The sequence below is a fragment of the Nasonia vitripennis genome, unplaced genomic scaffold (assembly GCF_009193385.2).
Source record: "Nasonia vitripennis strain AsymCx unplaced genomic scaffold, Nvit_psr_1.1 unplaced0251, whole genome shotgun sequence".
Taxonomy (NCBI): Eukaryota; Metazoa; Arthropoda; class Insecta; order Hymenoptera; family Pteromalidae; genus Nasonia; species Nasonia vitripennis.
Window position 1 is genome coordinate 325,811 of NW_022280030.1, and position 26,469 is coordinate 352,279.

The window sequence follows — 26,469 nt, forward strand, 5'->3', positions numbered from 1 at the left end:
TAACGTGGACTGGACCAAGTGTGCTAGCGGAGGCAACAGAAGTGACTCCAGACTCCTGTCTCAGATCATCACGGGACACATTTGTCTCAGATATTATGGTTGGAAGACGGAAAAGGATCGGTTACAGGGGTATGCGGATGATGTGAAGAGGCAAAGGAGACGCCAATTCACATCCTGACAACATGCCCCAGATTTGTTGAGCTCAGACATCAGTACTTGGTGAATCATTTCCCAACCTGTAACGACATAGAGCTGCCTGCTCGGGGGACATCTTGACCTTCTGGAAAAGAGCTGACTTACCCAAGTAGTTGAGTGTCTGTACGGAAGAAGGTACAAGGGGTTCTGCCTAAGTGCCTGTGGCGTTAACGCCCCCCTCCTCCTATATACATATGATAATAATAATAATACTTAAGAATCACTTGATAATCACTTGATAATTACATGATAATCAATTGATAATAACATGATAATCACTTGATAATTACTTGATAATCAATTGATAATAACATGATAATCATTTGATAATTACTTGATAATCATGCCAAATTCTCAAGTGACATCTCACCTGATTATCAAGTGACATTTTTCAGTAGGGATTTTCTAGCTACAATTACTTCATGAAATGTTGCATATGTAACATTTTCGAATGTTTTTAATTCTTCATGAGATTATACTTATAATTGACTTTCAATCTCTTTTTCTTAGTGTCCATTTCTTTGTTTTCTTATTGAGAACGTAAAAATATGGTATATTAACATACAAGTACTGTCTAGCTTGCGGATCGTTTGCATTTAGTTCAAACCATGCAGTCAAATTTGTGTTTAAGTTATATTAATCAATTCTGATCCTTCCCTAAATAATACAAACTGTTCATTATTTAAATGTACATCTAATCGGTAAATTATGTATGACAAAACGTACATTGCATATTGTAGAAGACGATACATTCCTTCTGAAGGGCTTACATATCTTGTATTTAAATATTGCTTAATTTTATCGTAGTTGAAATTTTCTTTTTCACATTCGTTTTCATTATTACCTTGACTAATTTTTATAAATGCAGAATCATCCCTCTTATAACAATATTTAAATAAATATTTGACACATTGAATAGTTGAATATACTTCAATATTAATATGACAATTATATTTCAACAATAAATACGGATTGTATGGAACTACAAATCGATTATCAGCTATATTGTTTCTATTGAAAAGATTTTATTTTTCATTGTTACTTCGTCGATAAAGAGGATATTCAGTATTATTAAAAGTAGTTTGCTAATTAAACTATTTCGGGAAGTTTTTGGTACATTTTATTGTTTTGCTATTCATACATGGTAAATTTAAGCTATTTTTACCATAAGAGCCATATATCATTGATTGCTAAACGATATTATGTAACATTGGATATTTCATTTCATCAGGTATTTCTGCACTTATAAGTTTATCATTATCATCTGCATTGTTCAGTTTATGATTTTTTTTAATAAAAGCCAACAAGTGCATATGTGGTAAACCTCTTTTCTAAAACTCAATTGCATAAGTATATGTAATACATTTTCCAAAAATGTTTGTTTTAAGAATTTCATTCAATAATTCATTAACTCTTGCATTAAAAACTTTTGCTACTAAATCAGGTCTATCAATAGCTGATTCATTTTTTCTCAAATTTTGTTTAATTTCCTTGCGTTTTGGGTTACATGTCAAAGTAATGAAAAGATCTGGTTTACGATACTTTTGAACTATTGTCATTGGATCAAAAAAGTTTCGTTGTAATGATCGTAGATTTCCTGAAAATTTTGAAAGAAATATAACCATTTTTCTAATTTTTACGTTGTTATTGTTACTTTTATTTTTAAAGTGATCCATGACACCTTTGTATAAATCTGTCCTTAATCGGTGTAGATTTTTATTTAAAAATAATAATCGTGAACCTACAACTTTTACCCAAGAATTAACAATGTATTGTTGAGTTAATTTTCCTAAATTTAAGCAATGATTAAAATCGTTTCTGATGCTGAATTTATGACAGTAAATTTATTTATTTTTATTTTTTATTTTGGGCATTCATCCAAAACCTCGATTAGAATACATATAAGTGGATATGACATAGGATCTACATGTTTACTAATGTCGGTATGTTATTAGGTGCTCTGTTTTGAATATATACATATATCTCGATCTTCTGGTGGTTGACTATTTTCACCTACAAATACCACAGCTACTTCATCACATTAAGCTGCGTTATATCTACGTTTATCATGATTAGAATTGCGTGTTAAATACATTATAATTTCTTTAGTATTATACTCAACGTTGTTGTTGTTCCATTTCTACTTTTGTGCATCATTTTGTATGATTTAGCGTACATGTTTACTTGTCGAAAAAAATTATCTAATTCCTTTCATAGCATTAAAGAACATTGTAATGGAATCCCGGATTCCATTACGCGCCTACGACACCAATTTAAGTAGGTCACACAATTTTTCTACGCACGAAACAAGAAACACACATACGTGAGACACTCGCGAGCATCGTCATCGCAGCAGCCGCAAGAAGCAGTATTTCCCACCACAACGTATTCCTACAAAAATAGGATTAGAGGCGTAGCGACAAACCGCGCTCTAGGCGAAGATCATCCGAAAGAATGTCTAACGCCAAGAAAAAAAATGACGGCGACGAAATAAAAAGATGTCACTGAACGAGTCGCGATATTCCTCATGAAAAACGACGGAAATCAAAATAGCTATGCGACGAGCAAGCATAGGTCGAGCACGCTCTCCCGAAAACGAATCGGGAAAAGCTACACATGACAGTACGCAGGCGACGAAAAGCAGCAGGAGAGCTGTCACAAGACGCTTTTCCTAAAAACTCAAGGTAATAAAAATTTTACGAGGTCACGCAAAGTCAAGAGAAAAGTCGTGAGAATATTAGGCACTCCTAATATGGAAAATCGAGGCTACAGAATTTCCAGTATATAAAGGCCGGGAGCAAAAGGGTGCACATGGTCAGTTTCCTTGAACTCGTCATACTAAACGAATCGCTGCTAGTCGCCAGATCCAGTCGATATCAGTTATACTATTCAAATCAGTATCGAATCAGTTAGTCGCGAGTCAGAACAGCGCGGACGAACTTTGTCGCCACAATAAAACTAGTGCGCACTAAACCAATTAAAAAGTGCGGATACGTTAAAGAGTTCGAGAAAGAATAGCTTATACAAAAACTAAGTGATCGTGTCAAGAATAAGACAAGCGCCACTTTCACCGTCCTCTTTCATCACGGAAAGAGAGCCGACACATCGGAGCGCCCATCTGTCAACATCTGCTTCAAAGAGGGACAAGCTAGGAGGACCGAGACGCACACCAGCCTGACCGCACTGAACCACCGATGCCAGGCTCCAGAGCGCCAAGGACCCACAGCTGCAGCTTCCTGCTGAGACATCGATACATCCACACACACACACACACACACACACATATTGTAAAAGGTACTTTTCTCTTTCTTTTCTAATCGAGTGAATAAAATCGTAGTTGCTCTTAAAATTCTAACGGCTTTAAAGTGATTTCGTTATCCGGCTCCCTTTCCCGGAAGGTAGTGACCGCGTCTGCGGTAGCCAAAAGGGATTTCTTTTGAATAAATAAAAATAATAAATAATAGCCGAACATAGGAACTCGACACCGTAAGTATATTGGTGGGTTACGCACATTCCGACGTAACAACATGACACATTAGTTTGTGAGGTATTGTGTGATTGCGAGGCGATTTCATTATCAATGATGTATAGTTGCCCATATATTCTGGTTTAGTTTTCGTCTGGATATAAGATATAAAAATTGTAGTAAATTTGACCACTTATTCGAATAACTTGAGGGCCTTTTCCGAAGAGCGTCAAATCTAGCTCCAAAACTTGCGTAGGCAAGTGCATTATTATATTGTCTAATATTATTTAAAAAGTGTTTACTTTTGTCCAGTATTTCCAGAAACTAATTCTTTTAAACGTTATAAAGATAAGTGATATTATCAGATAATACAACGTTTCCTCTATTGCAACAATTAAAAAACTTCTTAACACATAATAATTCAAATTTAAAATGTTTAGCATTACAGAATTCACATATTTCACTCATGCTACCTAAATCATTCTCCATAATTGCTGATTCATCGAAATCAAAATCGAACATGGCATACAATTTTGTTATTGACATGTTATTGACAATTTTCTTCAGAGCTATAAATATATATACCTAATCAACCGAGCGACGTTAGCAGGGAGGTAACCCTGCTAGTATTCATTAAGTTCATAAATTACCAATCATTTGACTCAGCACTGAATTAACAACAATGTTTTTTTGGCGTATTATAAATAAAATAATATGATTCTAAATTTGACGTTTTTTTCATAGATCTCAGTTGTTTTTTAATCTGTAGTTTCATTGTAAACAAAATTATAGACATAAGTGTTAATTCACAATACATCCAACTCGCCTAACCTTTTTACCTTAATTTAAAGTATTTTTCAGATTTCATGTCTTTCATTATCTCCTAAAGTTTCAAGAGTTCATAGTGAAACAGTTTTATTTTAAGATTCTTTATTTACGTAATCTGTCACATTTATTTATCAAGAAAAAAAAGGCTCAAGAACCAAGATCTCTGCATAACCACTGGAAGCGCCTGTATGATGACACGGAGCTGACCATCGAGGATCTACCATTTGCAGTTTCAGCCTGGCAGGTTGCGGGTCTTACTTTAGCCTTTAGGCCTTACGTAGAGCTTCGACAGAAGAAGTCGACTCTTGAGGTTGACTTAAACGAGGATGAACGTTATGAATAGAACTCGAGAAAATCTGGCAAGGCAAAGATAAATCAGCAATCGATGAGCAGGCCCCATTGTTGCTACGTGATATGCAGGACCATTTGGTAGATGGCTTCAACGAATTAATTAGATTTGCAGTCCAAATATTAATTAGAAACCCGATGCATCACGCTGATCAGAATAGATCTGTCAAAAATATTGCTTGTCTCGCTGCCCTATTGCAAAATCTCAGGGAAGATCTCACATCCCGGCTGAAAATAATCATATGAAAATCATATGATAATTATATGAGTCGTATGAGCGTCATATGATATATCGCGAATTCTCATAAAAATGAATAATTGTACTATGTACTCTATCGCTCTAAACATATATATTAGATATCTTTCTTTATAGGCTAAGTGGTAAAACGCTTGGTTCATAATCTTAAGGTTCCAGATTCAAATCTCCAAAAGACTGGATTTTTCCATTGCAATATTTATGTAAAAATAAATTCTTTAAGCAAATTATAAATTACCATTATAAAATTTGATCGATTTTAATAGGACTTTGATGTGGCCATAACATGGAACTGGGGGTACTTGGGTGAATATTAAAAAAAAGTACTGTAACAAGGACTTTAACCCGGTACCTATAGATTTAGAGTCCCTTACTGTACACATAAGCCAAACTTACATGATATTAATTCATCTCTATAGAATTTCCACCTATAACTGTGTCGTAGCCTTAAGTTTAATTTAATATTAACATTTCCGTTAAATGTATGCATTGTTTTATATAAATGTATTCTTAATATTATTGTTTTGTCAATTATCAGCAAATCTTACTGACATTTATAATTCCATGTGTATTCTATGTGTTTTATTAAATATCAGTAAGATCTACTGATTATTAATAAAACATTAATAATAACAACATATTTATCAAAAATGATGTAATTTTTCGAATATATATTAATATTAAATTTAAATTAGGCTATGCCACAGTATTAAATAAAATCTCTTATAAGTAAGTTTGGCTCATGTGTCGAGTAAAAGACTAAATCTAAAGGTACAGGGTTCAAGTTCCCGTTACAGGACTCTTTTAAAATATTTTTTTCTCAACTTTTGACAATTATTTATGTTCTAAAAAGTTATATGGTGCCCAACAATACATTTTTAATGCATAAGAATTTGTTTACAAAATTTTGTTATTGGAAGTTCTTAAAAACTGGGAAACATCATATGTACCCATATAAGCTCATATAATCTCTCATATGAGAATTTGATCAAAAATATAATATGATGACTAATATGAGCTTTCATATGAGTCATCATATTATATATTTTGTATAAATATAGAAAACAAGAAGTTATTTATTTATATGAAATGAATGAGTGTTAATTATCTGGGTTTCTAAGAATTAAAATTTGAATATTTTTATAGTATTGACATACAATTTCTAAACAATGATTTTTCAAGAAGCAAGTGTTTATCGTCATATGTTAATAACCACGCAATTATTAATAAATCCATGAATTTACAACAGCGTTCAATCCATTTTTGAATATACAAGTTTTCTATTATATGATGTATTTAGTTTAACACTTTCATAATATTATTTATTTGTAACTATTTTCTTGTTGCTGCAATTTTGATATTTAAAAGCATCTACAAAAAAAGTTGTAATTTATGTGACTAAGTCTTAGTAAACGTAAATAGTTAGAATAATTTTTTTGAAATCATGGAAATCGATTGTCATTTTCAAATAAATAATGAATTGTTTAAATACCAGATACCCCTCCCCCCAAATAAAGTTGGCTAGAAAGACTGCAGTTCACAGAAAATATGCATGCCCAACTAGCTGTAGCTTTAAATACAAAATTTCCTGCAAATTTTTTGCATAAGAGTATAGTTATGATTTATAGACTAATTCTAAATGCCAACTTACTGTTGTAGCTTATTCAAAAAATCTATTACAGGCGTATTTTTTTTATCGGAGTTTAGCATATCAAAAGAAGGCACTAATATACATGCTTCATTAGGATTTGATACATAATATTTAGAAGAAACAATCGCTTGCAAAATTAAATTAAATTCTTGCGTTAAATGATTTTTTTTTAATTTTTCATCTGAACTTGTAAGATTAGATGCATAGACATAAACAGATAATCGGCTCCCCTTGTGTCCACATTGATAAACATTGAAACAGCTAAATATATTACACAGTATACTAAGTGAGTTTTTTTTTTCTTTTTTTACTGCAAAAGTAATATTTAGCTTTACTTTTGAATTTCTACTTTTAAAATCAGTAATATAATCTGATTTATAGATATATATATTATATATAAAAATAAATAAAATCACTGATAAAATCAAGAACATAAAAAAATATCGATAATGAAATTTCAAGTAATGCATTTTAAATCTTTTTTTTTATACATCTAAATGATATATGAATGTAGAAATTTTGAATAAATGTATAAATTCTGTTTGCATTCAAATTTATTTTAAATAAAAAATTAATCCTTTGCTGCATTTAACTTTTGATTACTCTTATAGAAAATAAAAAATATTTCATAATTCTTTTTATTTTTTGTGTTTAATATAATTTAAATAATAAAAATTAATTTTCTTTTCTTTCTTTTTTAGAAAAGTTTTTGTATTTTTTTGTGTGCATCAATACAAGTTAGGGCTATCAGACGTAAAAAGAAATAGTGAGGAATAGCGTCGATTAACATGGGTTGATATATCTATAGCTATGAGGAACAGCGAGGAACAAGCACGCTGTTCCTTATAGCTATAGATATAGTAACCAGTCTTAAATTCGTCGCTGTTCCTCGCTATTCCTCCCATTCCTTTTTACATGTGATAGCCCTTAGGGCTATCACACGTAAAAAGATACACCGAGGTACAGCAGCTGACAACCAATCAAAAGCAATCTTTAAACGGACTCATACCTTCATGTTCTCTCCCCACCACCTCAATAAGGAACAAGTCCGTTCAACGCTTACTTCTGATTGGCTGTCAGCTGCTATTCCTCGCTATTCCTTTTTACGTGTGATAGCCCTTATGGTCCGTATCTTTTATTATCAAGCCTATGTAGTTGTTCTTACAACCCCCCCTACCCCAGCCTATAAAAGTATATTTTTTGTAATAATAAAAATACTGACCGATGTATTTTAATTAGCTCTATCCAAAAACATCGCCAGATTAAACTGCTCCACCTTATATTTCTAATGAAAAATCAATAAAGATTTGGGAAAAAAAATAAATTATCTTAACTTTGATTCAGCCATATCTTTTTAAATAAATAATATTTCAAACTGCTCCAAACTGCTCTACATCCATATAATACTGCTCCATAGTAATTTTTATCGGCTCCGCTATAGTTAACTGCAAAATAAGTAAAATTCATTTTGTCAGAAATGAGCTGACTGAAGCTCGTAGCGCGCAGGCGCGGATCTCATTCATTGCCGTATTGCCGGGATAAAGTTTAAATTAAGGTAAAGAATTCATGTGTTACAAACTAAGTTTCTAACGAAATAAATTTTTTTATTATTATTTATTGCCAATGGTGTTTAATGAAAACGTATTTTATTTTAGATTCTGCCTTAGGTGCTACTGTATTAACTATAAGAAGGAGATTTTTAGTCAAATAATCTGTGATAATCTAAGAAATAGCGATGGTAGTTTTATAATACTTCTTATAGTTAATACAGTGGCACCTAAGGCAGAATCTTAAATAAAATACGTTTTCATTAAACACCATTGGCAATAAATAATAATAAAAAAATTTATTTCGTTAGAAACTTAGTTTGTAACACATGAATTCTTTACCTTAATTTAAACTTTATCCCGGCAATACGGCAATGAATGAGATCCGCGCCTGCGCGCTACGAGCTTCAGTCAGCTCATTTCTGACAAAATGAATTTTACTTATTTTGCAGTTAACTATAGCGGAGCCGATAAAAATTACTATGGAGCAGTATTATATGGATGTAGAGCAGTTTGGAGCAGTTTGGAGCAGTTTGAAATATTGTTTATTTAAAAAGATATGGCTGTATCAAAATTAAGATAATTTATTTTTTTTCCCAAATCTTTATTGATTTTTCATTAGAAATATAAGGTGGAGCAGTTTAATCTGGCGATGTTTTTGGATAGAGCTAATTAAAATACATCGGTCAGTATTTTTATTATTACAAAAATATACTTTTATTGGCAGGGGCAGGGGGGGTGTTCTTACAGTTTATTCGCATGTGCAAGTCCCGCGTGATGGCTCCACCATCGCGCTTGAAACGTATAATAAGGTCACGTGGTATGGGGTAGCAAGTTAAAACTTGTCAATTATCAAGTTGGAAAATATTTTATATATTTATGAAAAAATACAAGAACCAACATGGCAAATGCAATCGCGGAGATATATTATATACCTATACTAAATATTATATACTTTATATTTATGATTCGATGTTTACTATTATAGGTTATAAAAGCTTTACATTCAGTCGTCTGCTTATTATACGTTTCATAGCTTTGCAAAGCTGCCGCTAGGGTTGCTACTTTTGCTTGCACATGCGAATTGTGGCAGAGTCAGATATTAGCAGAGAGAGAGAGAGAGAGAGAGAGAGAGAGAGAGAGAGAGAGAGAGAGACAGAGAGAGAGAGAGAGAGAGAGAGAGAGAGAGAGAGAGAGAGAGAGAGAGAGAGAGCGAGAGAGAGGGGGAGATTGCCGATGTCGTGTTAAAAATGCGAAATCGATCATGACGCCACTTGCGTGTAAAATCGAACTATACGCAACTAGAAAAGGAGCGTAGGGGAAGTATACACATCTAGCGTCAGTAGAGGAGAAGGAAGGGGCGCTATTTTTAACTCCACCGCGCCTGACAAGCTGCGACTGTCGAACTTGCGCTTCCGCACCTCGCGGTAGTTACAACAAACGCCTGTTACGTCGCGTTAGTGTGCACTCACTATTCTGACCTCGATAGCTGCTGCTCTCTGCTAGCGCCCGTTAACAAAAAGCCGATTTGAATTCCTCCTGGTGGAGGTCATCTTCTTGATCCTTGGGTCCGTTGTTCGATAAAGCGCTAAGCGCAAGGAGTCAAAAGATAGCGAAATAAGATGTATACTAAAAATTTCAGGTTGTGCACTGAGTTTAATTGACAGAAATGGGTAGAAAGATTCGAACAGATTCTCATATAGATCTCATATGACTGAAAATACGTACTGAGATCTATATGAGATTTATATGAGATGTATATGAGATGTATATGAGATCTACGTATCCCTGCTGGAAAAAGTGAATAGAAATCGATTAAAGTCGATTAGAATTTACCATTTAAGTCGATAAGATTTTAATTAACTTGAATAGTGAATCTTAATTTCACTTTTTGCATTATAACTTGATAAAACGTGATAAAATACGATAAAAAACGATAGAAGTCGATAAAACTCAATATGAAAAATTACAATTGAAATCTATAGACCATGATCTTCTTGAAATTCTATCAATTTCTATTGTAATTTTTCATATTAAGTTTTATCAACTTATATTGATTTTTATCGTATTTTATCACGTTTTATCAAGTTCTAATGCAAAAAGTGGAATTAAGATTCACTATTCAAGTCGATAAGTGATCTAATCGACTTCTATCGACCTTTTCCGGCAGGGTGAGATCTCATATATGAGATCTCATATATGATCTCATATAGATCTCAAATAGATCTCATATAGATCTCAGTACGAATTTCAGTCATATGAGATCTCATATGAGATCTCATATAATATTTTCACGCGGGTTTATTTTATTAAATCTGATATATTAATCCAGAAACTTCGTCACTTAACAATGTGGTTTATTTATTTATTTTTTTTTATTACAAGAGTGAAGCAATGGATAATGGACTGGATCCGTATTTGATGACCTTAGTAAAATTGATATCAAATTACTGTAATTCATTAAGGTGCCTTGATACTCCTAAGGATTTGATTAAGTCAATTAAATGAAAATAAAAGAAAACAAACAAGGTTGCAAAGGACCCTAGCATTATGAATTATCAATAGTGGGTATCAAGAAGAATTCAGTGTGTAAGTTGTCTAACCAAATGTTTAGTAGTATTTATTTTGTTAATTTGTAATCTCTCTTAATTTTTATTTTCAAACTATTCCCAGATATATTTAAAGAGCGTCTAATTTCTTTACACGTCTTACTGAGTTCTCCTATTTAGAGATGTGCCAGTTCCCGGAAAACCCAAGTCGAGGTTGGGTCAAACCCAAGTCGAGCTTGGGCCAAACCCAAGTTATGAAAAAGAGCTTGAATTTGAGCGCTAGTGGGTTAAAAATGGTTGTTCAGGGAAAAAGTTGTCTATGCTTGAAAGTAGAAAAAATTATTGCCTATCAATTATGACTGTTTTTTGACTTTTCTTCATTGCCATATATATAGCTGATGAAACCATTAAAATGTTAATCTAAATTGAAAGGGAAAGTAGAAGAAAAGAGCTTTGATTTGAGGGTCAGATGGTTAAAATTGAACGCTCAGATAAAAAGTTATAAGGATTTTAGAGATGGGAAAAATCGCTGATTTTCGTAAAATATCGAAATATTTATGATTTTTTGCTGTTTTTAAATGTAGACAACTTTTTATCCAAGCAACTATTTTTAACCCAACGGGGCTCAAAGTACAGATCTTTTCTCATACTTTGGTCCTATGAGTATGTTTTTTCCGTTTGTAATCTCGGACATTAAGTACGTACAGTTGAGCAATGGCTAGTTTTCGTTCATTTTTTCCATGTTATATTTGCATAAGAGAATTTAAACTGACCGGCAAAAAAATACGTATTTCTAAATTTTAGGAATGCAAGGTTTTTCGTGTTCTGGATGGCCTAAGGAACCCAAAAAAGTTCGCTCGGTAGGTCTGCCCTCGAATCTGAATTTTGTTCGTTTAGACCCCAAAAAGTGACCGGTTTTCCGTGGATTTGCACATATCTGTGGTCTATTAGATATACTTCGGAATATGGCATAGGAGAAATAAGTAAACTGTTGATTTTAAGAGCGTGGAAAGTTATTTTACAAGGCTCTCCCTTTTCTTCCTACGTACGCTTATGACTATAGAATAAGATTTATGCAGACTTAAGGCTTCCCGAGTCGATTTGAACGTGGTAAAACTCTCAACTATCTCTATACGCGAAACGCGAGCTAAAGCATTTTTAATTACATTCTCCCCAGCATGAATAATACGAGCATTCTCCAGTATGGATAACGCGAGATCCTTAACAATTTAGAAAATATTTACTTTTATAAAAAGAGTATATAACTTAATATGAAAAATTACAATTGAAATTGATAGAATTTCAAGAAGATCATGATCTATAGATTTCAACTGTAATTTTTCGTATTGAGTTTTATCGACTTCTATCGTTTTTTATGGTATTTTATCACGTTTTATCAAGTTATAATGCAAAAAGTGAAATTAAGATTCACTATTCAAGTTAATTAAAATCTTATCGACTTAAATGGTAAATTCTAATCGACTTTAATCGATTTCTATTCACTTTTTCCAGCAGGGATAGTATAACATTACAATACATGTGGCCTAAGTAACACTTCTGTAATTAGGACCTCACGCCGTGCAAAAAAGTGCTACTAAGGTCACGAGTATCGAATAGAATTTTACAGCCAATGAGCTAAAGTAATGCATACTGGGGGAAACTTTTTGCATACTCGTAAAATCAACGTTTTACATTTATGCAAATAACTTTTTTTTTAAATGACGAGTTCGACTTGCTCCAATTTTTTTTCCTTATAAAAAATAGACTAGAAAACACATAGAAATGTTGTATTATCGTGTCAATTAAAAGTGATGCCCGAAATAGCTAAGGGTATCCATACTGGGCGTATCTGCCCTATGCCTATCAATTATTATGGATGTTTATAGCACAGTGTGGCTAAAATCCGCTGTTAAGTCACGAATAGGCGAGACTTGCGGACTTTAGCAGTCTGTGCTATAAAATTTTATACAATACTCTTCCCTGTTGAAAATAATCGGATGGATATCTACATGGATTGACATGGATTCCAGCTGGATAATCCACCCGGATTTCTAGTTGGATATCCACTAGATTGTGACAAAATCCAGGTGGATTTTCCAGCTAAAAATCCAGCTCAAAATAATCGTTAAAAAATTCGCCGAGAGCTGGGCTCGAACCCAGGATCTTTGAGTTGATAGGCTTGCGACTTAACCACTTGGCTAATTCATCATTTACCTTATGCTCTCATAACGTAACATACATGGTAAATCCTGTATATTCTCGATTCAGGTGACATTCAGGTGACATCTAAGGTGAGATCTCAGATGAGAAACTTTTAAAAATCGAAAAAACATCATAAATGCTTCGAAACCTAGTTTTTTGAACTCTTCTGAGTAGGAGCACCTCCTTATAGGCGACTTCCAATATTAAAAACCTTATTTTTTATTAAATAAGAGGATCCAGCAGCTTCCAGACCAAAATTACAGATGAGATTTTGGCATGAGATCTCAGGTGAGATCTTATGTAAGATCTCACGTGAGATTTTGCAATAGGGTACATTAATAATAATGAATTTAGTAGGCTTCCGATTTTCAATTAAAATCTCCCGGTCTCTTAAATCTGCTATTCTTAAGATTGCCAGACTCCACCCGAGTGAAAATATTATATGAGATCTCATGTAGATCTTATTGAGTTTTGTAAGCTCCTTTTTTTATATGAATAAATGTAGATCTCATGTAGATCTCATGTAGATCTCATGTAGATCTCATGTAGATCTCATATAGATCTCATATGACTGAAATTCGTACTGAGATCTATATGAGATTTATATGTGAAGTATATGAGATCTACGTGAGATCTCATATAGATCTCATATAGATCTCATGTAGATCTCAGTACGAATTTCAGTCATATGATCTCAAATAATTTAATTTAAACAAATTTTTTTTAATTGTTAAAAAATAAAAATTTTGGAGCTCACAGCCAGTTTTCGTGTTATCATCCTGATGGTAACACCAGTACTGGCCCTCATTATTTGAAATTTATAAATTTTACTTATTTTAAACAACTTATAATAAATATATTAAAGGTTACAAATTTTTAATGATTATCACCTTATTATCACCTGATTATCATCAACATTTTATCTCACATAAACGCATATTTATAACTATCAGCTTTATTAAAAATACTGAGCCGAAATCACCTGATAATCAGCTGACGTTTTGGCACGATTATCAGCTGATTGTCATCTGATTTTTTTCAGTAGGGTTGAATAGCACCACAGTGAATATTGAAAGTAAATAATAAGAACTACGGAGCGAGGTCATAGGTCACTATATCAGTAAAGATCGCTCCTACACCCTGCTAAAAAAAAGTTAATAGTAGTTTAAGTCTAACTTTTAATACCATTTTATGCATTAGAACTTGATAAAACGCGACGTCATCGATCACAATTAAAAGCTATAGACTCAATCTTCTTAAACTTCCATCGATTTCTATTGAATTTTTTCATATAAATAAAAATAAAATAATAAAAGTTAGATTTGAAGTCGATAAAAAATCTTATTGATTTTTATCAACTTCTATTAACTTTTTTTAGCAGGGCAGTCTACACTCACTTTACATTAGCGACTACAGCCTCTTAAGTTCTGAAGACGAAACGAACAAACTTATATTTCTAGACATAGATCGCGGGGAAGGACGTGACACCTCACGGCAAATGCCTGCATCTAGTGATTTAGTCTTTTTTTCCGTATAGTTCGTGCCTCGTGGGCACTTTTCAAATATCAAATAATTAAATATATTAAATAAAATCAGGAATCAGGAAATTAGCAAATACGCAACTACACATTCCAAAAGGTTGGACTTTAAAGTCCATTTATCTTTGACAAATACTAAAAAATAAATAAACGTTTTGTAACCTTTAATGATTTCCTCTTCAAAATGTATATAAGATTCAGTAATAATTTTAATGCACATGATTTTTAATTGAAGATAATGTTTTAAAAGTAGTTGTTTTGCTTACATTCATTAGTTACTCAGTATATTATGATGGGAGATTCCTTAGATAGTGTGGTTGACTCAGCTACTGAAACTCAAAACTCTAGCATTGTTGATTTTTCAACATTTTCTAATTATTTACGAAAAGCTGTCTGTGTTCTGCATCCTGATGAAGATGCAGTGCCTTGCGCATTCAACATTGCTTTGGAAGATAAAAACAATCAAGAATATGTTCGCAAATTTTTGAGTGATCCACAAGTTTGGGCACTTCATATACAGAGGATTTCAAATAAGGGTAATTGTAAAAAAAATACTTTTCAATTATATTATCTGATTTATTTTATAATTGCTGTATTAACAATATCATATAATTTTTGATTTGCCTAATAATCAAAATACTACACTGGCATTTGTTTGTTGATTCATATCTGACAATTAATAGAATTGATTTTTCTCAAGTATTTATCTTAATGTTTCTCATAGCCTCTTTTCTAATAATAATATTTTGGAAACTTAAATATGGAAAAATTATAAGGATAATTTTTTCATTACTTGCTCAAATCAGGCTTAAAAATATTCTATCATTGAATCAACTATTTTTAAAAATAGAATGATGTTGGCTCTATCAGCCTTGCCTAAGCAATTTGTGCGTGAGGAAGGAAAAAGAACCCAAGGTTTTTCTCCTTCCTCACATACAAATTGCTTCAAGATGACTGATAAAGCCAACATCATTCTATTTTCAAATATCCACCGAGGGATCGAGTCAACGTAGGAGAATTACTACTCTTGCTACAAATAAAGCACTTCCTAGATACACTTACTCGTGTATTTACATTGTACATTGTAGTGAGAGTCTGTCTAGGGAGCCTTAGAAGCGTACACAACTAGTGTATGGAAAGCTGGAAAAACGGCGCGTGGAAAGTTATCAGTTGGTGTGATACGTACGCGCAGCTGGTAAATAGGGTACGCTAATTGTAGCCTGGTCTCAGAATCATGTACAAGGCTGCATAATTAGCGTACACGAATTGTAGACTAGCCTTAGAAGTGTACGCGAAGCTGGGTTATTAGCGTATGCAAAAATGCACCTCTAAGCTATATTTTTTCACGATTTTACAAATTTTTTGTGTATCTACAAATATAACCTCAAAAACTTTGTAATTGTGGCTCGAATGATCATTCTACAGTGAGTATATTACCAATTGGTAATATACTCACATACATCACATTTATTATTATATAATCTTTTTTAAGCAAACAAAATTATGAATAATAATACAGCGCTTATGTAATTCTAATTATAACATATTTATATATTTTAATTTCAAAACTAGCATATGCAGCATAAGCTTTGAAAGCTTTGACGGCGATGAGCGCGAAATTTGAAATGTTTTACATAGAAGCATCTTTTCCATCATAGACATAAGAGGGATAGATTGCGTGTGTAGGCTAGCAAGAGTGGCACCCAGTGAGAGAAAGACAGAATACATTCTATCCCATATACCAAGCATTGGATATAAAGTATGGTATCTTTACACACAGGTAATGGGGACCACTTTTGTTAACCTTCACACGCAGTCTATCTTATGTCTATGTTTTTCATCTCTTTTCATAGATTCATTTGTGTATTTTTATATTGTTCATTATAGATTTAGTAGGAGTTTCATGTATTATCTTTTCTGACTTTGGTATGGCTTTATGTTATGTTTGATGGTCTTCCTCTTATTTTCAGTGGTGTTGGTAGAAGAATGCTATGTTCATCATTCTTATTATTGTCGTTCTCTTCATCAGCAATAGATAAATTAGAAAGAAGTGATAAATCATCATCCAATATCACTTTCACAGATTTATTCTCTCGCCGTGCTGATTCTATCCGCTTTAATGTATTAGGTCTTTCTTCAAATCGTTTAGAAGTGTGCTTTAATCTCGTCAAAAATTCAAGCTGCTTTTTAGCTGGTATTTTGTGGGTGGTATACGTAGGAAGAGAACAGCATTGAATTCTCGGTGTTGACTGAAGCACTGGCAGCTTTGCTATATTGTACTGCATTTTCCACCTTTCTGGACATAAACTACCATTATAAAGTGGTAATATGAAATGCTCTCTTCGTTGCATTCGCATATTTCTTTACTAACTCTCAGAACAGCAAACCCATATCTTATCCAGCACAGTTGACAAATTTTATTTATTTCGACAAATGACATAGGCTTACGTCTGGAGAGCTCGATGACTACTTTTTGAGATCCAGCAAGAGTTAGAACTTGCAGGTATAAATACTCAGGTGTACACTCTAAACCCCAAAGTAGAAAAATTGACGTTAGGAAGTATAAATAAATCAGTTTATACTTTAGGAATAAAATAACTCCTTACCCTAGTAGCAAATGGTCGATAAGTTCTGGCCCGTTCCCTAGCAACCTGGTAGAAATGAAATCCAGAATTAGTTGATAAGAATTAGTCGATGAGTAAAAACTGATATAGCAGTCTGTTTCTAAATAATTGAACAAGTCTTAATGCATAAGAACAGACATCAAACTTCGATATCATGGATTTAGCATGATTAGGAGAGATTTGGTGGTTGCCAGTGACTGCGCTCGCATACTGATGAGATTGAAATACCTGTGCAAACCTGATCATTGGTGATTTTGAGTGCATCGATGACACTTTTTACACAATAATTGTACTTAAATAATACAATAGTATATTACGATACATGTGACTTAACAGCCAATTATTACACGGCGTGTAGATAGCGCCCGAGCACAGCGAAAGGACTGTTTAGATCACGGATAGGCGTGACTTAAACGCGGACTTAGGTCACGCAGTGCTATAAAGTCAGTCAGTACACAATGCTGTACATACTGTCATTTATGAGAGCATGCATGTGTAGAGTTAGTGTTTCACTATTAATGTGCACCTTAAAAATCATGTTTCCCTTTCAAAAAACATTGTAGATGAATTTATACGGTATATATATATTCATCAATTTATGAATATTTTCAAACAATGTCAATGCAGAGCAGGATCATTGGTGTGAAAAGTAAGGTTTTATAAACAAATCATAGTGGAGAAAAAATTCTACCGAGATTTCTTCCAGAAATCATGTCTGAGTCATCGGGGTTTTCATCTAGATTCTACTCTAGAAACCTGATAGATTTGAAAAATTTTGGTAGCTTTCAGGTAATTTCTCGGAAACGCTGCTACCAGGGTAGATTTGTACTTTAAGAAAGTTTACATTGATGACTTTGTACTTTAGAATCGCATGAAAATATTTTAAAAGTGCAAAGAAGAAAATCTAAACTTCCGAAAAAGTTTAAATTGACAATTTTAAACTTTCCAAAAGTATAAAATTTAATGAGACTGTTTCAAAAGTATGGAAAAGTTCAAATTTGCAATTTCAAACTTTCTGAAAGTTTAAAATTTCACGGGAACACGTTGAAAGTTTAAAAATAAGTTTCTAAACTTTAGGAAAAGTTGTAATTTATACTTTTAAAATTCCTAAAAGTTACAAATTTTACGGGACCATCTCTGGTAGGAACGTTGCCGGGTTTTCTAGCAGAATTCGTCTAGAAATGAACATTATCAGTAGATTCTGTCTGGTTGATCAACTTGAAAACCCTATACTGTCACATGAATTTTGCACGTCGTTCTCGGTAGAATATCGAGAACAAATAAAAGTAATAAATATAAGGCTTTTTATTCCTTTTAAATGGATTTAAATATGTCATAATAATAATTAACGATTTAAAGGATTGTTTAAAACTGTAGGAATAATAATTTTCTTCCTATTTACGTAAAAAATAAATCCCGTGAAACCATAACCTATATTTGCCGTCGAGGAAATAAAGCACTCAAAAACGACTTAACTTATTTTTTAAACAGTAAGTTGGATCTTAATGCGGTTTTTTGCATTCGATTCGTGAGAGCGTCCACAAACTTTGTGACCTATAGTCATAAATTATTTATATAAAAATACATTTGTGCATTAAAAATATGCATTTTAGAGTGCATTGCAAAAAGACAATGAATAATTAACAACTTGGTAAATATTAAAGGAAATTAATCCAGTTCTGCTACTCGGGAGTTTTTGGGGTCGCTGAACACAAATATCGCGACAGCTATGGTCTCCGAGGTACCTGGTGCCTAGGGTGGGCAGTATCAACGTCGTCTCCTAGAGTTTCGCAGGGAATCAGTAACATGATTTGTCGAAACTCGTTACTCCGGAGTTTTTGAGGTCGCTGAACACGAATACCGCGATGTCAACGCTCTCCAAAGTACCTTGTGCTTAGGGTGGGCAGTATCAACGTCGTCTCCTAGAGTGTTATGGAAATTATTTAAATAATTAGTCGAAACGCCGCACAGTAAGGGGAATCGATAAATTCTGTGCCAAAATCGTAGAACTTGTGATAGGAACAAGCTATTTTGATGAATCTTGCTCGAGCTTGTAGCTAAATATCTATAGATTAAAGGAAAAATATGCAGAAAGTTTAAAGATGATTTTATAACCTCTAAGAATTACTAGAAATACGTAGTATTATTTCAGCTTTCATTTAAATTACTAGTATTTGTTCAGGATAATTGTATTTTTGATTATAACTTTTGTAAGCTATTTTAATGAATCTTTCTCGAGGTTGTTGCTAAAAATCTATAGATTAACGGAAAAATATACAAGAAGTACAAAGATGGTTTTATAACCTCTAAGAATTACTAGAAATATGTAATTTTTCAAGAAAACCCTATTTTTTGAAGTGTAATTACTGCAATTTTTTTGCCTACTTTCAATAACTTTTTGTAGATTTTAGTTATTTGACAATGTTCCTATTACTAGAAATTATACAAGGTAAAACAATACAAAAAATCGGTAAGGATACCCAATTTCAAATATACTTGGAATTCGGGATATACAGGGTGAGTCATTTTAATCTTTAATCTCAATTATCTCGTTGGCAAAGCATGCCAGCGAAAAAAGTTTCGGGTAAAAGTTTTAGGATTTTTCCCTGGCTATCTGATGATGACCTTGACAATGTCATTGAGCGTGACCTTCAAGGTCATTTGAAGGTCAAGTCGATTTTTTCAAATAGTAACCCCTACTTTCGGCACCAGAAATGGAAAGAGCGGGAAATTTTACGTTTGAATATGACCTTGCCTTGACCTTGAATTCAATGGTCAAGGTCATTGGTCATGCCGATAACAGTACAACTGGTTAGCTGAACTCGAATGCATTCAAGGAGAAAATGTTACCCACAAAAGTTTTCAGTTTTCTCCCGGCTGACGAATGGTCATCTTGGCCCTGTCGTTAAACAGGATCTTCAAGGGCATTTCAAGGTCAAGTTGATTTTTTGAAATGGAAACCCCTACTTTTAGCCCCATAAATGAAAAGAGAGTGACATGCGTTCAAAAATGACAAAGTTTTTAATATTTCCAGAAATTTTCAATATTTTCTAAAATTTTCGTAATTTTTTCAGTTTTCAAAAATTTTCAAAGTTATTCCATTATTTTGTATTAGTGTCAATTTTCAAAATTCTTGATGTAGTTAAGTCATTCCATTATTTTGTATTAGTGTCAATTTTTGAGAGTGAACTACTCTTAACAGTTATGTAGATAGCAAATTAGTGCAGAAAAGCTTAATCGTGTTTTTTACTTCTTGTAAATCGATAATTATTATTGAAAAAAATCTGTTTCCCTGTTTACTGGTCTGTAACAAATTATTTTGATTTTGATCATGGCTGATTATGGTCCCAACGAAATCGTTGATATGATCATGATTTTGGGAGAAAGTCGAAATAATTATGCAGCAGCTGCCAGACTTTATGCTGAACGCTATCCCAATAGGAGACACCCAAGTAATGTTACTATTCAAACCTTAACTCAGAAAGCTCGAAATGGAGCTTTTGTTCGTCAACGCCGTCATCATGAATACGACGAAAACGATCCTCGTGTTATTACCATTCTAGCGATTATTCATCTTGATCCTCACATTAGTACTCGACAAATAGAAAGAGAAATAGGTATACCTCAATCAACAGCATCCCGAATATTGAGAGCGAGAAGATATCATCCTTATCACATAACATTAACACAACAGTTAACTCCAAATGATATGATTTTGCGAGTACGTTTTTGTCGATGGGCAATACGAATGATTCAACAAGATCAAGACTTTTTCAGGCACGTTCTTTTTTTAGATGAATCAACATTCAGAAACACTGGAGAATTGAATAGACATAATTGCCATTATTGGTCAGATGAAAATCCTCATTGGTTCAGGCCCGTAGACAATCAACACCGCTGGAGTGTTATGGTCTGGTGTGGAATCATCAATGCCTATTTGATTGGTCCTTATTTCTTTGAAGAGAACGTGAATGCGGTAAACTTTTTGTGATTACTTCGAGATATTTTACCTGAATTACTAGAAAATGTAGACCTAGCCACAAGGCTAAGAATGTGGATCCAATTAGATGGAGCACCACCACATTATGCACGCATTGTTCGTGATTATTTAAACACCCGCTACAATGGCAGGTGGATTGGGCGAGGTGGCCCAGTTGCCTGGCCCCCTCGTTCACCTGATTTAACCCCTCCCGATTTTTACTTATGGGGATATCTTAAGAATGTTGTTTATGCTCAACGGCCAACAACTCGAGATAATATAAAAATAAAATAAAAAAAAATAAAACAAAAAACAAAAATGGGATGCTAAATCCTTTTGACAACCTCCTCGATGGTGCATCCTGGGTTCGGCTGATGTCAAAGGTAATTTCCGCACAAAAGATGATTTGTTTCCAAAATCACATGTTCGAACGTAAAATTCCCCGCTCTTTCTATTTCTGGTGCCAAAAGTAGGGGTTTCTATTTGAAAAAATCGACTTGACCTTCAAATGATCTTGAAGGTCATGCTCAATGACATTGTCAAGGTCATCATCAGATAGCCAGGGAAAAATCCTAAAACTTTTACCCGAAACTTTTTTCGCTGGCATGCTTTGCCAACGAGATAATTGAGATTAAAGATTAAAATGACTCACCCTGTAGATTTTTCACTTGTTTTGTGTACTTTCATTACTTCTCCTGGTTCTTCCAAGATTGCTGGTAGTACTTGCTTTTGTTCAGTGATGAATCCAGTGTCTTGGTGGTCCTGATAATAATCTAGGGCTGTTGCACCTAGGTCCTGTTTGTATTCATTAGGTATGGCTTTTACTGGTTCCGTTCTACCTTGCAGATTTTTGCCTAACCCTTTGCCTTCTACGTATCCCATCTTCTCCATTATGCTCGTGACTTGGGTTTGGTGTATGCTTTGATTGCCTTGTCTTTATTTTCTTCGTTTGCATATCGTGGTCCATGTGTCATGAAGTTTTTCATGGCGCTGTCTTCTCTACCCTTGAACTTTATGTGGACCTTGGTACCTCCCATGTCCGTGATGTCCAAGACGTCGATTTTGTTTTGACCCATTTTCCTATAACATAGAGAAAATGAAAGACAAAAGGTATGATTGTATGGTATGATGTAGCATATTTGGTCATGCAATTTATTTATTTTTAGGGGTTCCTAGTTTTCGTCCATTTATTATTATGGGGTTTGATAATGTTGATTTCTTTTAATTATTATTTGGTTTTAGTTGGTTGTTTGTGGAAATTTGGTTATAGGGATTGGGTAGTGTGGGTTAAACTTTGTTGTTTGCATGTAGCAATTTGTGTTTAGGAAAGATATCAGTCCTGCAGAAATGCAGGTCATCATTTATCTTTTCATTTGTTTGTGTGGGGTTTTTGAGGCTGCTCTATTTAACGAGCGGGAGATTTTGTTTTATTCCAAAAAGAATCGTTTTGAGAAGATTCAATCGTTTATTAAATATTTAGTTATATTTCGAAAAAGATGTCATTAATTAATTGTCATTAAATCAGAAGATTTTCGTTCAAAAGATTTTCGGTCAAAAGATTTTCGTTCGTGGGTTTGACCTAAAAACGGTGCTTACCCACATGCTGTGCATTTTCAATTTGGTGTGCGAGTTGACTACGTCCATATGTGCGGAGATAAACTGCGTCTTCCGGTAAAAGATGTGAGTTAGGTTTTAATTTTCTAAGCACATTCTATGCTAATTAGAGGGTGTTGTTGTACGAGGTTCAATGTTTTTGCACTGGTTCCATATCTTATGTCACAAGTTTTTAATGCTGCCGTGTTCAATAGCATTGTTACTTCACAGTCCTTTGATGTCGGTGTGCTCTCAAGTGGACCAAGTATTGGGCATATGAGGGCATAATGCGTTTTGGTACATGTGATTGTGAGTTCTGCATTGAATTTAACGTATTTTTCTTGATTATAATTTACTGCCAAATATTAAAACACGGTATTATACGGTTATTTCTAATAGATGTTTTTGTTCATCGTCTTCTTTTAACATTTTGTTTACTGTTTTGGTTAAGCTTGCTTCGAATCCCTAGAGCACTTTCTGGTGGTGTTTGGTTATATTATATAGTTCTACAAATTGCGCTGAGACTATGTGCGCATTTTGGTCCATTATATGCACGATTTTCGTTTGGTCCCGAAATAACGTGTCTATGTTCTTGTTGATGTCGTCTACGTCGTCAGTGGTGACTAGACCGAATAAACTCTTGCTTATTGAGACTATTATTCCTAGGGGTGCTATTCTTTTCACTCGAATGCTTCTGGGGTTTCTCACTGTTGGATACGATTGGTGTGCCATTGTTTTAATGGTTTCGTTTATTTGCTTTTGCACTTCTTTCAAGGTTTGGTCCTTCAACTTCATGAGATCTAGTCCTAATGCATGTTTGCATTTGGTCTCTTCGATTCGCGTCAAACAGCTATTGTGGACGGCCTCCAATGGTGCATGTATCTGCATGAATTCACCTACGTCGATGTAGATTTGAATCTTCCAGTTTGCTCTTTGTCCTCATGACGTCCACTCTTTCCAAGTAGATGCCGGGGTTAGGGTTCAATTGGTCCATTTGATATCGGGATTGACTTCGGACCATTGTTATCATATTAAGAATTATGATCAAAAATTTATTTAATTTATTCATCCTGCAAATTTAGATGTGAGTTAGTGGGGGTTCATAAAATTTAGTTATATAAATATATATATATATATATTATTTACAATTTATTTACACTTATTGCGATTAATTAATCAGAATTGGTATCAGAGTCGTCCTCTACATGTTTTAATTTATCAATGTGCTTTCGAATTCTTTTGCCATTAGGATATTCTAAAATTATGTTTTTCCTGCCAACGAATTCAATGATTTTCAAGGGTTTGTTTCTGTGTGCATCAAATTTACTGACTCGGGGTTCATTAATTAACCTAGCTTATCCGCCCACTTTGCCCTTAAACGCTCTAACCTTTTTGGCATACCTCGCTTTTGTTTTGACTTTGTTAGCTATTTAGATTTCGCTTGCTAAAAGTTTCATCTCCTTTAACCTTAGTACTAGAACTCGCATGTAAACATTATAGGTTCTTAATTTTTCGTCAGATGATATTCTTAAGGGAAAACGCGCTACCCTCCCATAAACCAGTTCGAAAGGGGTAAAATTGGTTGCCGCGTGTATGCTAGTATTATATGTGAAGGTTGCAAATGGTGTTAGGTGATCCCAATCATTATATTTCTCAGAATATATTCTGATGAATTCTATGAGCGGAGCGTGACTTCTTTCTAGTGACCCATTTGTTTGAGGTCTATATCCCGAGGTTGTTATGTGGTTTATTTTAAATAACTTTAGTAGAGATTCAACTATATTCGACAAAAAACTGGTTCCTCTGTCTGAGAGTATTCCTCTCGGGGCTCCGAATTGACAAATGAGATATTTCGCCAATGGATCTGCAATCATGGTTGCGTGCAGATTTTTGATAGGTATTGCTGTAAGGTACTTTGTTAGATTGCACTGCATCGTTAACAAATGGCAATTTCCTCTTGGTGTCATTTTAAGTTTTTCTAGTTTCTCATTGGTTCTCTTGTCTTAACTCGTTCTATTTTCTGTTCTTGACAATTCGCACACCGCCTAATGTAGTCCTGAATGTCGTTCCTCATTCCGGGCCAATAGCACCGTTCTCTTATCTTTTGATAAGTTTGATTAATTCCTTTATGACCTCCCGTTAGACTATCATGGAGGTGGCTGATTATCTCTTTTCTGTGCTTTTCAGGTGGTACTTTTGCTTTGCCATAACACATGGTCACTCTTATCCCACTTCTGTGAAAGTGTTCATAGAGCATTTCTATGATGGTGGGAGATCCTAATTGGTCCAAGATATCTCCTTTTCTGGCCACTCGAAAGCTTTTGATGCCTTTCTCTACGAATATTTGTTTTAGGTTTATGAGTGCTTCATACAGATTCGGTATTTGGTTGGTATTGAAGTATTTGTCTTTCACTATCATGGTAAATATGTGATGCTTCTTAATAGGAGTAACTTGCACTTGTCCTGACTTTGGTTTCTGGTTCTTTATTTTCATTAGATCAATTGCTCCTATTTCTACTAGCAGTCTGGTGACGGACCACGTGTTGTCACAATCGGCTGGTAAGAAATGCACAAGATTGTACCTCTTGTGTGTGAGACATTCTCTTACAGTAATTATGTTGTGAGGAGCTCGTATCATTCTTGCTGTTATATGGGTTAAAGCACTGTCAGATTCCTCATGGTGTTGGTGGGAACTACGACTTTTATTTAGTGGTTCCAAGTCCGGTGGTGTAGGTATAAGGAATGGCATTGTTGGTTCCGGTGGTTTAGAAAACCTTATGTCTATGATTGACCCTTCTTCGGTTTCTATCTCGCTCAGCACTCCTAGTTTTCTTTTGTTCATGAGTTTGTTTCGGGGTGTACTGTTGGCTGTGGGACTATCGCTTGTTATAGTAGGCGTGACAGATAAGGTTTTTCTTATTGGTGGTGGTATAATTTGTGTGACACTGTCGACATCTGATTCATCTCCCGTATTTTCTTGGCCTGGTGTCTCTTGTAACTTTTCTCGTGCTCGTTTTATTAGATTTTCAACACCTTTTCTCCACACGTTGTCCACGTCAGTCTCATTTTCGAATCTTGGATCCGACAGGTACAGGGATTCACGCACGTCGTCTGGTACATTATCATCGTCTGAAAAATGTGAGGGTAATTTTAACTGTATGGCTATTTCAGTCCCTGATTCGCTGGTATCCATTCTTTTATCCACTTCATATCTTCTCAAACTCTCTTCAAATTTTCTACTATCCTCTTCCACTTCTTGTTTTGTCAGAGTGGTTTTTATGGACAGGTTTTCTATAGAGTCTTCATCAGTGGTTTCTTCAGTTTGAGATCCTTCTACTGCGCTCAACTCAATGGCTATATTACTTATAGTCTTGTCTTGGTTGTCCTCTGAAGAGAATGTCTCATCTTCTGGTATTTCTTGCTTTTCATCCTCTGATGTTTCTGGGTCTTCCACTCGTAATCCACTGTATCTGGGATCTGACAATGGTGGTTTATCTAAGTCGCTATCTTCGTTGGCTGTGGACGATAGCCATGACTTTCTTGTCGGGTTCACTGTCATAGAAGTGTCTGAATCTATGTTGGATGAACTTTCTGGCAACTCTCTGGTCTTGACAGAGGTCATTTCTGTTGTTGATTCTTCAACATTGGTTGACGCTTCTGCTTGTACGGGTTTCTTTGGACCGATGGTTTTGA

The 26,469-nt window shown here is 34.1% G+C and overlaps 2 protein-coding genes across 12 annotated transcripts in view; one reads left to right on the forward strand and one right to left on the reverse strand.

Annotated features, from left to right (window-relative positions):
- Nucleotides 1-7,543, reverse strand: part of LOC116418353 (exostosin-2-like) — a 225,327-nt gene extending 217,784 nt beyond the window's left edge. For 3 of the 4 annotated variants that reach the window (XR_004228364.2, XM_032602248.1, XM_031933437.2), the window contains exon 1: nucleotides 6,745-7,543. Coding sequence is in view for 3 of the 4 variants with exons in the window: in XM_032602248.1 (XP_032458139.1) it covers nucleotides 6,745-7,214 (470 nt within the window). In the remaining variant the exon portion in view is untranslated. Of the gene's footprint in view, nucleotides 1-2,317; nucleotides 5,066-6,744 lie in introns of all 4 variants that reach the window. The other variant, XM_032602249.1, reaches the window with a different exon arrangement.
- Nucleotides 7,544-14,555: 7,012 nt separating this feature from the next.
- Nucleotides 14,556-26,469, forward strand: part of LOC100116365 (dynein heavy chain, cytoplasmic) — a 631,875-nt gene continuing 619,961 nt past the window's right edge. For 6 of the 8 annotated variants that reach the window (XR_004228365.2, XR_004228366.2, XM_031933441.2 and 3 more), the window contains exons 1-2: nucleotides 14,556-14,766; nucleotides 14,856-15,116. Coding sequence is in view for 5 of the 8 variants with exons in the window: in XM_031933441.2 (XP_031789301.2) it covers nucleotides 14,748-14,766; nucleotides 14,856-15,116 (280 nt within the window). In the remaining 3 variants the exon portion in view is untranslated. Of the gene's footprint in view, nucleotides 15,117-26,469 lie in introns of all 8 variants that reach the window. The other 2 variants (XM_031933439.2, XM_031933443.2) reach the window with 2 other exon arrangements.